The sequence below is a fragment of the Anthonomus grandis genome, chromosome 11, assembly GCF_022605725.1.
Source record: "Anthonomus grandis grandis chromosome 11, icAntGran1.3, whole genome shotgun sequence".
Taxonomy (NCBI): domain Eukaryota; kingdom Metazoa; phylum Arthropoda; class Insecta; order Coleoptera; family Curculionidae; genus Anthonomus; species Anthonomus grandis.
The window spans coordinates 349,642-363,994 of NC_065556.1; the positions used below are offsets into that span (position 1 = coordinate 349,642).

Here is a 14,353-nt window from a genome sequence, read left to right on the forward strand (position 1 = left end):
TACTAAACACCAGCAAAACTATATTTATGCAACTGTTTCCCAAAAACACTACCATAAATTATGATCTTCTAGTTAATTATTACATTACTAGAATCTTTTCTAATGAGCTGCAACGATTAAATTACCTTAGCAAAACCCCGTAAGTTATAATATTGTAAAAACGCGACCAATTGACACTACCATATTAAGCTTTTTATTTAAAACTTTTTCTGATTTTACAGATATTTCGGCGAGCTCTATATCCTATTCGATTTTCCCGAATAAAATCTGAAACATCTTCGACAACTTTCAAAAAACAAATCGAATTTTTTTAGAACATACGAAATCAAATGGTTTGCCCTGAGTCCGTTCAGAAATGGCACCGTGATGGCCACCTTCTTTGATTTCTATCAAGATGGTATCCTCGATTGCATCTTGGTCACTTATAACGGAAAAGAGTACCAAGTGGCAGCATTTAAGAATAGCCTGGACTATGACGCCAACTTCGTAAAGGTGATGGTACTCACCGGTTTGACGAATAAGAACAGTCAAATGATCAGCGGAAGGGTTGGAAAGAAGAGGAGGACTTACGGCACAAATTTACCTGGTAAGCAATCAGACCTCAGTCATTTTTTTAAAATGTTATTTTGATTTAATAGCATTTAAAAAAAGCATTTAATTTTTTACCGCAGTCACTATTTTTTTACGAGTTTGTCTTTGCTTTAATATTAGTATTAGTAGAAGTCAAAAATAAATATATTTAATTTATTTTAAATTATACGTCAGAATCTAAATACTTTTTGTGTATATTGTCCTATATCTAAGTCTAACTTTTTGACCTTTGGAGACCATGCAATAATTATGAATATGTAAAGTTTCCTATTAGGAAAACTTTATCATTATATTTTGTTAGAGTTACTTGTAGACATAAACCAATTTTAATCGACTTTATATGAAATTTCGATAATTATTAATACACGGTGATAAAAAAAACATAAATGAACTTTAATAATCCATCTGCTGACATTTTTCAAATAGAAACTCATTATTTTTATCATTTAATTATATTAAGTATTAAATATAAAGATAATTTTGTATAAAGATACCTATTCCGAAAGTTTGTGTCTTTAAAATATTTGCAATTTAATATTTTTTTATCGTAAGAATACTATACGGTTTCTAAATTCAATCAGTCAATGTATTACAAAAAAAATATTTACAATTTATATGTTTCTACAAAAGTATACACCTAGATGATTTTGTACCATATCTGTGTACAAAGATATGTTTTAATTTGTTTTGAAAAAACAATATAATTGTAAATAAAATTACAAAAATCAAATACAAAACAAGCCTGTAAGCATATAATTGAACAAAAAATAAATCTAAAAAATTAAATATATTATTAATAGAACACTGTTTTTGTATACAGAGTAGCTAAACGAAAAAGGAACGACGGCCATGTCGGGCTCGTAAAGATTACTAATACCACCCAAATTTTAAATGAAATAGTGGGTCGAGTTATACCTGGTTTTTCGATTCTTTGTACGGCTATACCTAGTTTAAAGGACTTGACCTCAGCGGTTCCCAAACAATTGATTATTTTAACATTTAATACAGTTTTTTGGAAAAACTTGTATTAAATCACAATTCTTTGTCAAACTATTAATTTATAACAATCATACATAAATACTAGTCCAACAAATTCTGAAAATGGCTACCATTAACCTCCATGCAATAAAACAGATTATTTTCAAATTGACGTTTAGGAGGGAAAACAATTAGAATGTCAAAATGCAAATAAGCAACTTGGTCAGAGTGAAATCGGATCATTGATGTTTCGTTTATCGTGTTCAACAATCAAACTGCATTTCGAACAGCGGAACTTTTCAGTAAACGTGAAGAAAATAGAAACGTGCCAAGAAAGTATGCATAGAACTAATTACAAAATTCTGGGAAACAGGATCGGTATAAAAAAAAGGAATGTTAAGAAACCGGTAAGGAACAAAGCTGTAGAGGTTGCGGTTTTGGGACATGTTATTATGGATCCTCCACTAAGCACTCGACAGTTAGCTTGTGTATATGGGATCAATCGGAGAAGTATACAAGGGATTCTAAAAACTTATGATTTCCACCCCTTTAAAATAAAGCTGGGACATAAAGTAAATGAAGACGATGAGGATCGGCGCTTGGAGTTCTGTGAAATAACTAGTGAAAGAGCATTAAATAATCCCAGTTATGTGTTTAACATTTGTTTCTCAGATGAATGTTCGTTTTTCTTAAACGGCACGGTAAACTATCATAATTGCTGTTACTAGTCGGACCACAATCCACACGTTTATCATGAAACACATTTTTTTTTTATGGTGAACACAAGCACAAGAGGAAAGTCCTATGTCACTCTTGGAGTGGTGCTTGCGCGAAGATATTTGTGGGCATTTATCTTGAATCGCTGTACGTTGTATGCGTCGGGAAATATGTGAGGTGGAAGCCCGTTCCACAAAGAAGATGTTCTCCAGATGAATGAGCAGATCCCGATACAGCGACGTCCTTGGGGTAGGCAAGTGGACTCGATGTTGATGAGCCGCAACTGCTACACGCGTCCTTCTTGCCGGAACAGCCCTGGGTGGAATCAGGCCTGCCAGCTCAGAGGAGCACTTACCGTGATAATAACGGCAGAATAAACAGAGATCAGCCACCTTTCTCCTGTGCTCCAGACTCTTTGTCAGTTCTGGTTTGTCGATAAGACGAATAGCTCTCTTCTGTATAGAATCCAGCAGGTTTAAACTATGCTTGGGTGCAGAGCTCCAGACATGCGAGCAATACTCGAGGGAAGGGCGTATTTGAGCCTTATAAAGAGTCAGCAGCTGTTCTGGTGTATACAGTTTTTTCGTTTTGAAAAGCACTCCGAGTTTTTTGGAAGCCGCCCTGGCGACCTCGGCAACGTGGTCATGCCAGGACACACTGTTGGTGACCTCGACTCCTAGAAGATGTAAAGATGATTTCATTGGCAATGTTTTCCCTGCCATAACCAGCTCCGGGCCACCAAGGTTAGTCTTCATCGTAAATACTGCAGCCTGCGTTTTTTTAGCGTTAAAATTGATCAGATTGTTACCGCCCCACTCCAAGATTGCTCTAATATCGTTGTTGATTGAAGCTACTTGTTGCTGCCTAAGATTCTGAGAACTTGCGGCTGTCGTTGGTTTGGCGGACTTAAATGTGGAAATAAGTGTGCTATCGTCTGCAAAGCTGTAGATTGGTTTGACAGTGGTTCCTAGCAAATCGTTGATATATATCAAGAAAAGGGTGGGGGACAGAATGCATCCTTGAGGGACTCCAGCGTTAATTTTAAATTTGTCGGAGAGGTATCCATCGACGGCTACTTGGATTGTTCGTTGTTCAAGAAAACTTTTGATCCAATTCAATAATGAGTTTTGTATGCCGATTGAGGAGAGCTCGGTTAGTAGTCCCTCATGCCATACTCTGTCAAATGCCTTGGAAATATCAAGAGCGACTGAGCGGGACTCGCCGTGCTTCTCCATGGCCTCCGTCCACAAGTGTGTGACGTAGGCCAGAAGATCGCCGGTGGATCTAAGCTTTCGGAAGCCGTATTGATGATCGCTGATTAGTCCAGATGATTCCAGATATCTTAACAGTTGTTGGTTGACTGCTTTCTCCATAATCTTCGATATTACTGGAACTAGTGCAATCGGGCGGTAATTGGAGGGCATCGTCTTCTTACCCTTTTTGGGTACAGCTTGCACTCGAGCAGTTTTCCAGCTTGTTGGAAATTGGCCCTGCTTAAGTCTACATAAAGGAGGAGTCAATTCGTCTGCACAACGTTTTAGTATTAGGGCTGGAATTCCATCGGGTCCAGAAGCTTTGTTGGTGTCTACGCTTTTAAGAATTTTATTTATAATTCGTTGGGGAAACGAAATTTCTCCCATCGATGAATTCACCCTTGGCAAATATGGTGGTGTTTTGCCTTGCGAGTGCAGAGTAGAATTGGACGCGAAGAGTTTACCCAGTAAGTTGGCTTTTTCCTTGCTGTTACCGCGATAGAACCATCATCTGCTGTTAGGGGTGGCAAGGCCGACTTCGAGCAAATCCTTGACTAACGGCTTTCGATACCGACCAGAAAGATCTTGTTCAATTTGGGCAGTTTAGCAGTTTGTTTTTGATCCTGTTGTTGTGACTCTCTTTGCATTCATCAATAATTCGCTTGCAGCTATTTCTGGAGGCTAAAAAGTTCCTCCGATTTTCGATGGAAGGATGTTGACGCCATTTGCGATATGCTGCGTTTTTAGTGTTTACTGCCTTTTTGCAATTCAGGTTGAACCATTGCTTGAACATACTCAACATCCCGAAAAATTAAACGTTTGGTGTAGCATTTATGTCGATCATATTATTGTACCATTTTTTAAACCCGGCGATCTTGATGGGGATGTGTACCTCAGGTTACTACAAGAAGCTATCGATCCGGCAATAACGAACATTATTGAAAATGACACTAACAATCAATACGTTGAAAGCGAGGTGATGTTTCAGCAGGATGGTGCGCCGAAGCCACCGTAATATAGAAAGCCAGAACCCTCGAGTTGTGACGTCACGTCGAACGTCTGAGTATCCCGTGTCGTTCGTATGTTATAGCCGTATTTATTCAATACTACCGCTGTTAAAATCATAATATTATCATTGTGTATCGTTTAAATGATAATATTGTTTAATAAAATTAATAGTGTGTTAGTAGAAAGAAGTACAAATAATAAAAACGTATTCCTTATTAAAACAAAAATGATATAAAAATCGACAAATTATTTAATGAGTTATAAATATAAGGCAAATAAGGCCTATATGATACAATAGTTTTTAATAACTACTGAAACATATATATATATATATATATATATATTTATAACTATTAATTAAAACTAATACAAAAAACTCTTAAAAAAATAATAAATATAGCCACTGTAAGATGGTTTAAAACAAATTTAATAAAATACTAAATAATTATTTAATAAAATGGATAGATAGTTGGTAGTAGTACAAAAGAAACAAAATAATATTTTTTCTTAAAACAAAACAACATAAAAAAAAATCTAAAATACTTCAACAAGCTATAAATATAAGACAAATAACCCATACAAGTTTTTAATAGCTACCAAAGTATATTATATGTATGCACATATATAGAATAGAATAAATTGAAACATAAATACAAAACTCTTAGGAAAATAATAAATATAATATAATGTAAGATTGTTTAAAACAATTTTAATGAAATACGAAATAATTGTTTAAAATTGATAGTGTGCTGGTGGTAGTACAAAATACATAAAATCATATTTTTTTATTAAAACAAAAATATATAAAAATATAACATTCTTTAACAAGGTATAAATATAAGGCAAATAACCCATACAAGCTCTTAATACCTCCCGAAATATATATTTATAATAAATTAAAATATAAATACAAAACTCTTAAAAAAAATAAATATTTAATAATTTAATCTCGCCTTTGCGGTAATTCTATTCAAAAATTTAAGTAAAACTTTAATTAATTATTATTGTTGTACAGGAAAACTAGCGCTCGATTTTGCATGATTGTATAGATGCATACCTATACCTAATGCCGGGCCGGGCGAGGAAGGGAGGAAGTCGAGTCGTTCGGGCAATAGACGTTCGACGTGACGTAGCTGCTAGAGAGTGGGATGATGTTTCTGGCTTTCTATATTACGGTGGCTTCGGGTGCGCCCTCTCATTACGCAACTGTTCGCAATTGAACGGAGCAGCTCTGTTGAGTGGCCCGCGCAGTCGCCTGATCTTTCACCTCTGGATTTTTCTCTGTGAGGTTAACTAAAGAGTAAAATCTATGCTACTCAACCAGCTTCGATAGAAGAATTGCGCAAAAGAATTACATTTGAATGCCAACAGATCTCCTGATGTGCTATGAAATGTGCGACATCTATTTGAAAAAAAAACTATATTATTGCATATCAAGAACCTCTAAAACCTAGTGCTAAAGGTATTAAATAATGGTATTGTTTCAAGGGCTTTGACAAGCTGTCATACTGCGAAAACTCAAGTTAGCAATTTCAAAGTTGGCACTTGACCCCCCACTCCTATTTAAGATTTTGAGGGTGGTTGCAACCCTCGTCAAGGGGGTGATGTTAAGGGGTTAAAAGTATTACAAAAAAATGTTTCCCTAAAATCAAAAATCGACGGGTCCGAGCATTTTTTAATATTTTTGAAAAAGGGCCCCCAACCTTGCTGGACTGTTTTTGATGGGGCGCTCTGTATATTGTATGGAAAATTGGAAAATTAATTTGACATCATCGTCTGAGAGATGGTGAACTCAAACATATCGCCTATAGTTTCCAGCTAGGCTTATTCTAGGCATTCAATGTTTTAAGTTTATCACTTGTGCATTCTTTCATCTCTATTTTCAGAATTCTGCAAAATTATTAAGAGTTTTTAACTTTTTAGAATTAACACCTTTATTTCCCTACTTCATTGGCTAAACAATAAGTTAACGTATAAAAGCCATGTGGTACTACTAAAAGAGTTGCTTGCTAACAGTTGGCAAAGGATTTATATCCTGCTGAATTATAATTACAAATGCAGTTTAAGTTTCTTGCTTTCGATCGCTCTGAACGGGATCCATAGAGTTTAAATACCCCAGAGCTTTAGTCAGCCTGAAGTCCTAAGGGGACCGGAACCCGTCGCTGAACGGGTCACCCTATAGAGTAATCAAAAGGAAGTTTTTCTTCTTGAACATTTTACCCCTATACATTTCCCAATATGTATTATACAGGGTGTCTACTTTAAAAACCGCCAAACTTTAAGAGGTGATTATACAAGTCATTTGCAACAAAAAAGTCGTATAACATTTTTTCGAAAAGTTGTATTTAACATTTTTTGATTTTATCAAATTTCTTTTTTTTTCATATAAACAAGAATATCTCCGTTATTCTTACCACCACATAAAATTTAGATATACCATCTGAAAGAGAATTAAATTTGCTATAAGATGGGTATATTTAAATTTTTGAGTAATTTTTTATACCGGGTGTTATCAGAAGTTAAATGTAACATTTGGGAAATGTGCAAAATTAGTGGCATCTTCTTCGTTGTCGTTTTTCTAACATTTGGTAAATAAGGACATGTTTTTTTTTCAGCAAAAACTACTGCATTTAATATGCTTTCCAATGATATACTTACTTTTGTGATAGCTATTTGTTTTCAGAGCAATATCATGGGCAAAAGAAAGAAAACCACAAAAATTTTCAAATTTTATATTTCTTGATCTTTTGAGCACCAATGCGGTGAGTACTTGTAGATCTATCTTCCCTAACACAACAACTGCACAAATTTCCATTAGAGAAGCCGTAAACAAATAACATCGCGATATTCATTCTTTAAGAAAAAAGGCGGGTTTTCCTTCTTTTGTAAATGGCAATGAATCCGCAAAAGAAGGAAATTCACAAAGCATGTATTACTTGATTTTAAAATAAAAGCATAGATATTTACAATTTGACAAGAACTGTCATTAAGTTTTCACTTCGACTTAAAGTAGTTAAATAAGTAATTTGACTTAAACGTGCTTAAAAAAATAATGCCTAGTTTCACAAACATTGAATAACGGGACATTTTATTTATTTACGGTGTCGCAAATGGAAACTCGCGGGAGGCAGCAAGGGAGTATGCGCTTCGTTTTCCTAATAGACGGCAATCCCATAGAAGTACATTTGCAGAAGTGTTCAGACGCTGTAGGGAAACTGGAGACAAGAACCTGCAATTATGAGAGCTGTTACAGAAGATAGATCTAGAAGTACTCGCCGCATTGGTGCTGCATTAAGGATTCACCATTCCACTGTACATAGAGTTCTTAGAAAAAATAATTTGCATCTGTTGCATTTGAAAAAAGTCCAGGATTTATTGCCAGTGGATGGTGAGGTGAGGCTTCAATTCTGTAGGTGGTACTTGAATAAGTTGCAAGAGTGGGGAACAGATCAAATATTTTGGACAGATGAAGCAACATTTACAAGAGCCGAAATAATGAATTTAAGTAAGATTTTAAATAATGACCTTGTTGACTGGAAGAAATCCCCTTAGCCGCTAGACAGGAACTTTGGTTTCAAATGGCAGAATTGTGGAAAATTCCTTGAATCAATGCTTTGGGGATAAATGGATCGAAAGATACGGTCTGGTAAGATGGCCACCCAGAAGCCCTGGTCTTACGCCCCTTGACTTTTATGTCTGGGGCACATTAAAATCTAATGTTTATAGTATTAACATTAATACTCGAGACGAACTAATTAATCGAATTAGTGTGTGTTGCAATGAAATGCGACAAAAACGCGTTAAACTTGAACGGGTTGTTGATAGTGTCAAAAGAAGATGCATTAAATGTATTGAACAAGAGGGAAGACATTTTGATCACAAAAGTAAGTATATCATTGGAAAGCATATTAAATGCAGTAGTTTTTGCTGAAAAAAACATGTCTCTATTTACCAAATTTTAGAAAAAAGACAACGAAGAAAATATCACTAATTTTGCACATTTCCCATATGTTACATTTAACTTCTGATAACACCCGGTATAAAAATTACTCTTGTCTAATCACCTCTTAAAGTTTGGCGGTTTTTATAGTAGACACCTTGTATAGATAATCAGTGGCGAAGCGTGAACTTTTTTTTCGGGTAGACAAACAATAAAAATCGTTAATTACAAAAAAATGTGTATTCAATATTATTCACTTTAATGAAATACAGAATGAAAGCGCATGAAATATTAACTCAAAGAGAAAAATTATGTAGTGATATGAAAAAGAAATAAATAAATACTACTTACAAAAAAACACAACTAAAATACAATTGCCAATATCAAACAGTCGTTCATAAATAGCCACTAAAAAAACCTTTTCTATACACCCAAAAATAAAAATACTAATTATTAAATTACTATAGCACGCGCCCCCACCAAATGCAGACAAAACTGAAGATGTATTGCGGCCGACCAGAACAAGCGTGTCCATAAACAATAACCCTCAACAGCATAATAAAATAGCTGGTCGACTTCGATAGACAAAAGCTCGAATGTCTTCCCCGCGAGTAAATTTTGCATACGTAATAGGCTGAATGCGGCCGGACCTCTGTAGCCTGCTTGATGCGTATTTGGTTCGATATGCTCCAAATTTCGGAAGACAAATATCAATGTGTCTTCCTGGGGCTCGGATACATTAATTGGGTGTCAGCCCTGTATTTTTATCTTAATCGGTGCGGCAGGCGGGGCGCGCCTTCGGATTAATCATGTTTAGATACTATAATAATAATAGTAAGGATAGCGACTACGTTCTGTGTTAATTTTTTTTAAATTTTAAATCAACAATTACATGAAATAATTACGTGATAAATTAATGACAAATAACTGGATAATTTTGGGTAGACAGTGTCTACCTTGTCTACTCGTACGCTTCGCCACTGTAGATAATTTTTGGCTGTCCGATATACGCTTTACCATTAAACAAATAATAATTTTTTAATAGGTCCACTAATTTCGTACAAAACTACGACACAAGAAGGCAAACTAAGACAGGGCGCTTCGCCCCAGATGCCTCAATCGGCCCATTTCAGCCTCAACTTACCCTACACCATTTTCGGTTTGGGACGCACCCCGAACTTCGTCGATTCCGTCACTGTTGGCCTCTCCAATTATTCGAAGGTTTGGCCTCAGATTATACCCAACTCTCAAATGGTAAGTTTTATATTAAAATTTTGTTATTTGCAATTTTGTTAGGGTCATTAAGAAATTGTTCTTTTACTAGTGAGAGTCATACTAATAATTGCAAGTCTACGATATTTGCAATAATCGATTGTATTGAAAAAATTGTCTAAACAATTCAAATACCAACAAAAACAAACTCTTAAAATACAACTTTGACTCGACTCGATTGACGAAAACACGGAATGACGGTCTCACAACAGGCTATACGTATTTTGCTCTAGCTAGAGCATTATCAGTCAAAAATATTAGTCTAAACAAACCTAATAACTTAAATAAAAAAAACCTTTAAAAGCCATACACACCCTTCGCACGACATAAATAAACAATCATTTTTGGTAGTGAAGATATAGTCCATAATTGCAGTGGAGTTGTAGATTAAGGTAAAATGAAAATCTTGCAGTCTTCCTCCACTTATTTAATTAACATGTTTTTAAAAATTCCCGCCATGTTAAGGACACAGTGGTGCCCGAAAGATCATCAGGGATAAAAGGTTTAAAATTGGTATCAGATATACGCCCCAGGATTTGATTCCATGTCAAATAACCCTCTATTTATTATTATTGTTTTTTTTTATTTATTTACATTCTGTTGTTGACAAGGACCAAACAGTATGCTTAAACCTTTTATCCCCTGATAAAGGATACCACTGTGTCCGAAACACGTCGGGAATTTAAAAAAACTTAATTTTTAATAAATAAGTGGAGGAAGACTGTAGGAACTTCATTTTACCTTAATCATTTTTAGGTTAAAATTGTAAAAATAAAACCAAAAAATTTTAAAAAGTAGAACGCAACTAATCGAGAATTGAACCCGCTACCACAAGATTGGAAGTATGGGTGTAATTACTAATTAATGTCATCAAAAGCTATCCACTGTAAAATGAAGATTCTGACAATACAGGGTGTCCGGAAATTACGCGTCAGGATTTTGGTAGACATGAAAAATTAATGCAACAAACTTGTTTACAATTTTTTTGAAAACTCAAAATTAAGGATGATACAAGGTGTTAAAAACTATTTTTTTTGAGAAGTCCTCCTCCCTTCTTTAAGGCGTTAGTTCAAAAAGTTGAAAAAAGTGGACATTTATTTTTTGTACCATAGAAGACAAATATGTAGGCTATTCAAAAATATTAATATCAATGCCCGGCAAATCCCGGCACTTTGACTTAATCATTTTTGATATATATTTTTTTTAAATGTTTATTACTAAAAGGTTATCATCTTAAAAATGGAATACCAAAGAAAGTATACAATAAATGTAAAAAAATAAAAATGCAGTTCGTAAGTACTTACCTGTTGTATTAGACTACATAACTTTTCTTTTCTTAAAATAATCTAGGTACGACACAATTCAAATTAAAAATTATTAAATTTATTTCATTCTATACTCTATTTCAGAAGTGTATAGAGCAATAAACTGGGGAATTCCGTTCTGTTTGGCTACATTTCGTGGTAGTTCATAGGCGCAGGTACTTATAATATTTATGAATTTAATTTTCACGGATTAAATGCCTTTATTTTGAAAGAGATTAAATACTAAATAAATACTTTTAATCCTTTTGTATAGGTACCTATCTTTTAACGCTTTGTAACATGCAAAAATGGGGTCAGGTAATATATACAGACTATAAATACTTTTAAATCATATTTTAAACGTTAGTAGTCACTGCTACGCTGTAGTGTAATCACAATATTATTATCCCAATATTTAAAAAATGGAGGTATTCAGTCCAACGAAAAGATGTACTAAAAATTCTCCACTATCGCTGAGTGAAAAAGTTATTATTTTAAATGTACATGATTGCATAAAACACGATTACCCTAGTTTTACTGTGCAAGAAATTGTTGAAAAATGTTCTCGAATGAGTGGAATTGGAAAGTCCACCATTTTCAAATTGTTGCGGGAAAGAAAAGTAGCAGGTCAAGTGGAATCTCCCAAGCAAAAGCCAAGACGACCTACAAAAGTCCTTGATGAAAATGCTAAATGTATAATTCGAAGAAAAGTTCACTCTTCTTATTTTAAAAAGGAAATACCCACCCTAGACAAAATTTTAATGGAGCTTGGCCGAGATGACAGTATTCCGTTGATAAGTAGAAAACTTTTATGGAAAACTTAAAAAAATATGGATTTTGCCTGGGAAAAGCATAACCGCAAAGCACTTTTACTGGAGAGCGACGAAATTGTTTGTTGGAGACGACAATACTTGAGAAGTATCAAGCAGTACCGCAGGGAGCAAAAGAAAGTTTTTTATCTTGATGAGACGTGGATTAACGAAGGTTATATAGTCCAAAAAATGTGGCAAGACAAAAATATAACCAGTGCTCGCCAAGCTTTCATAGAAGGCCTGTCTACGGGTATTAAAGTACCTTCGGGAAAAGGAAAAAGACTTATAATCACACATATTGGAAGCGAAGAGGGATTTTTAAAAGAAGGTCTGCTAACCTTTGAGTCGACTCGCACAGGAGATTACCATGAAGACACGAACTCAGACGTTTTCGAGGACTATTTTGGTGAAATGATAAAATTTCTTCCGGCTAATTCGGTGGTGGTTATGGATAACGCAAGCTATCATTCACGGCGAATAGAGAAGACGCCAACTTCAAGTTGGAGAAAGCAAGAAATTATCGATTGGCTGACTGCAAAAGGTATTGCGTTTAAAGCAAATTTGATAAAAAAAGAACTGCTGGCAATAGCAAACTTACACAAAACTCGTTTCATGAAATACGCCGTGGAAGATATAGCCGAAAAATATAATATAACTGTACTGCGCTTACCGCCATATCATTGCGAACTAAATCCTATAGAACTGATATGGGCGCAGGTAAAAGGATTTGTAGCAAGACAAAACACGACTTTTAAAATGAAAGATGTTAAGCTACTGTTTGATCAAGCCATTACGGAAGCGACACCAGAGAATTGGCGAAAAGCAGTCCAGCATATAATTAAGCAAGAGGACAAAATGTGGGATCTTGACAACCTCATCGATCAGACAGTCGATCCCTTAATTATAATGTCAAGAGGTGATGACAGTTCGTCAGATGACGAAGAAGACTACAATCTATTATATTTTAAAATTGTTATACACTGTTCAAAAAGTGTCAGATCCAAAAGTGACATTTTCAACTGTTTTACTCTACATATTATGTTCAATAAATTTGTGAAAAAAATATATTATTCCATTTAAACAAAAGTAACTTTTTAAAATAAAATAGCATTTAAGTACATTAATTATACGGTAAAAAACAAGTCCCAGTTGCACCGTTTTCAATGTTTATCAGTGGGTAACAATGGGCAAAACTCATAAATTGACCCAAAACCGGGTGGCACTACCTGCAATCAACGAAAAGAAAGAATTTTACATTGAAACTAATACCCAACTAAGGTAGTGGCATAAAATATTGGTGGATCACCAGGTACCACTTTTGCATACCTAATGAGGTTTTATTGCTCTACAATGAGGTTTTATTGCTCTACACACTTCTGAAATAGAGTATAAACACTTTGATATAGACCTCACAAACTATTAACCTTAAAGTGACAATTAAGAGCGTTGATAAGGCATAAACAATAAATAACAGTTGGGTTTGATGCACTATAGTCTTGGATACCTAAAAACATGTATCAAATCTTTTCCGACCCGATTTCGGAAAACGGACTTTTGGCCGTCCAGATTGATGAAATACTCCTATGTGCGTCGTTTACAAATCGCCAAAAACTAGGCAATCCGCTATACTGACACGTCAAACGTCAGCGTCGTCAACTTCATTACCGTTATTTAATATATTTTTTGTTGGCAACACTAAAAATGTTCAGAGTGACCAACATCAAAAGAACACAACCACTATAAAAATGGCGGCCACCAGGCAGTGGTCATTTTTGGGTATCATGGCCATATGCATTAGCAGTCCAGGTATATTTATTAAGTTCGTGCTCTATATCTATTTTTACTTTTTATTTTTAACCCAAAATCTAACATCAATAAGTTAAATTGACATAATGATATGTGTTGATATACCGCTGAAAAATTCCTTTTGAAAATGCGTGTAAACTTGACAACAGAGAATCGATGAATATGTTTATTGCTTGGTTGCCCTTGCCCCTGAGCAGATATTAAACTCAAACAAAGTGGTGTTGTTTACTAATTCTAGCCTTTCAATATTCTAAGAATAACCATTTTTTTTGTAAATTCGTTTCCGTTAATAAATAATAGAAATAATAAATTAAATTTTTTAAGGTGGTTATTCCATGGCCAGTGACTGAACCATGGAAGTGGAAGGCGCAGCTGTTCGTAACACCGTCAAAGTTAATTTTAATGTCAGTGGCGGCGTTGACAGCTATTTGTGGCATTATTACTGTAATCATTGGCGTGCTGCATTGGAAGGAGCGCCAGGAGGATAAGAAAGAACGCCTGAGCGAGAGTCATCGGTTTCATTTCGATGCTATGTAATTTTTATTTATGTGATATAAATTAAATTATTGTTGTGATAATTTTTAGTTGTAAAGGACATACTAACTGCTTGTGCTAGAACAGAATCTTATTAATAATTTTAAAAATAATATATCATTAAAGATATTAAAAATA

The 14,353-nt window shown here is 34.7% G+C and overlaps 1 protein-coding gene across 1 annotated transcript in view; it reads left to right on the forward strand.

The window, feature by feature from the left end:
• LOC126742178 (T-cell immunomodulatory protein) overlaps positions 1 to 14,353 on the forward strand; it is a 41,969-nt gene extending 27,616 nt beyond the window's left edge. The window contains exons 8-10 of the mRNA XM_050448756.1: positions 315 to 586; positions 9,533 to 9,741; positions 14,006 to 14,353. Coding sequence (XP_050304713.1) covers positions 315 to 586; positions 9,533 to 9,741; positions 14,006 to 14,218 — 694 coding nt within the window. The 3' untranslated portion in view covers positions 14,219 to 14,353. The remainder of the gene's footprint in view (positions 1 to 314; positions 587 to 9,532; positions 9,742 to 14,005) is intronic.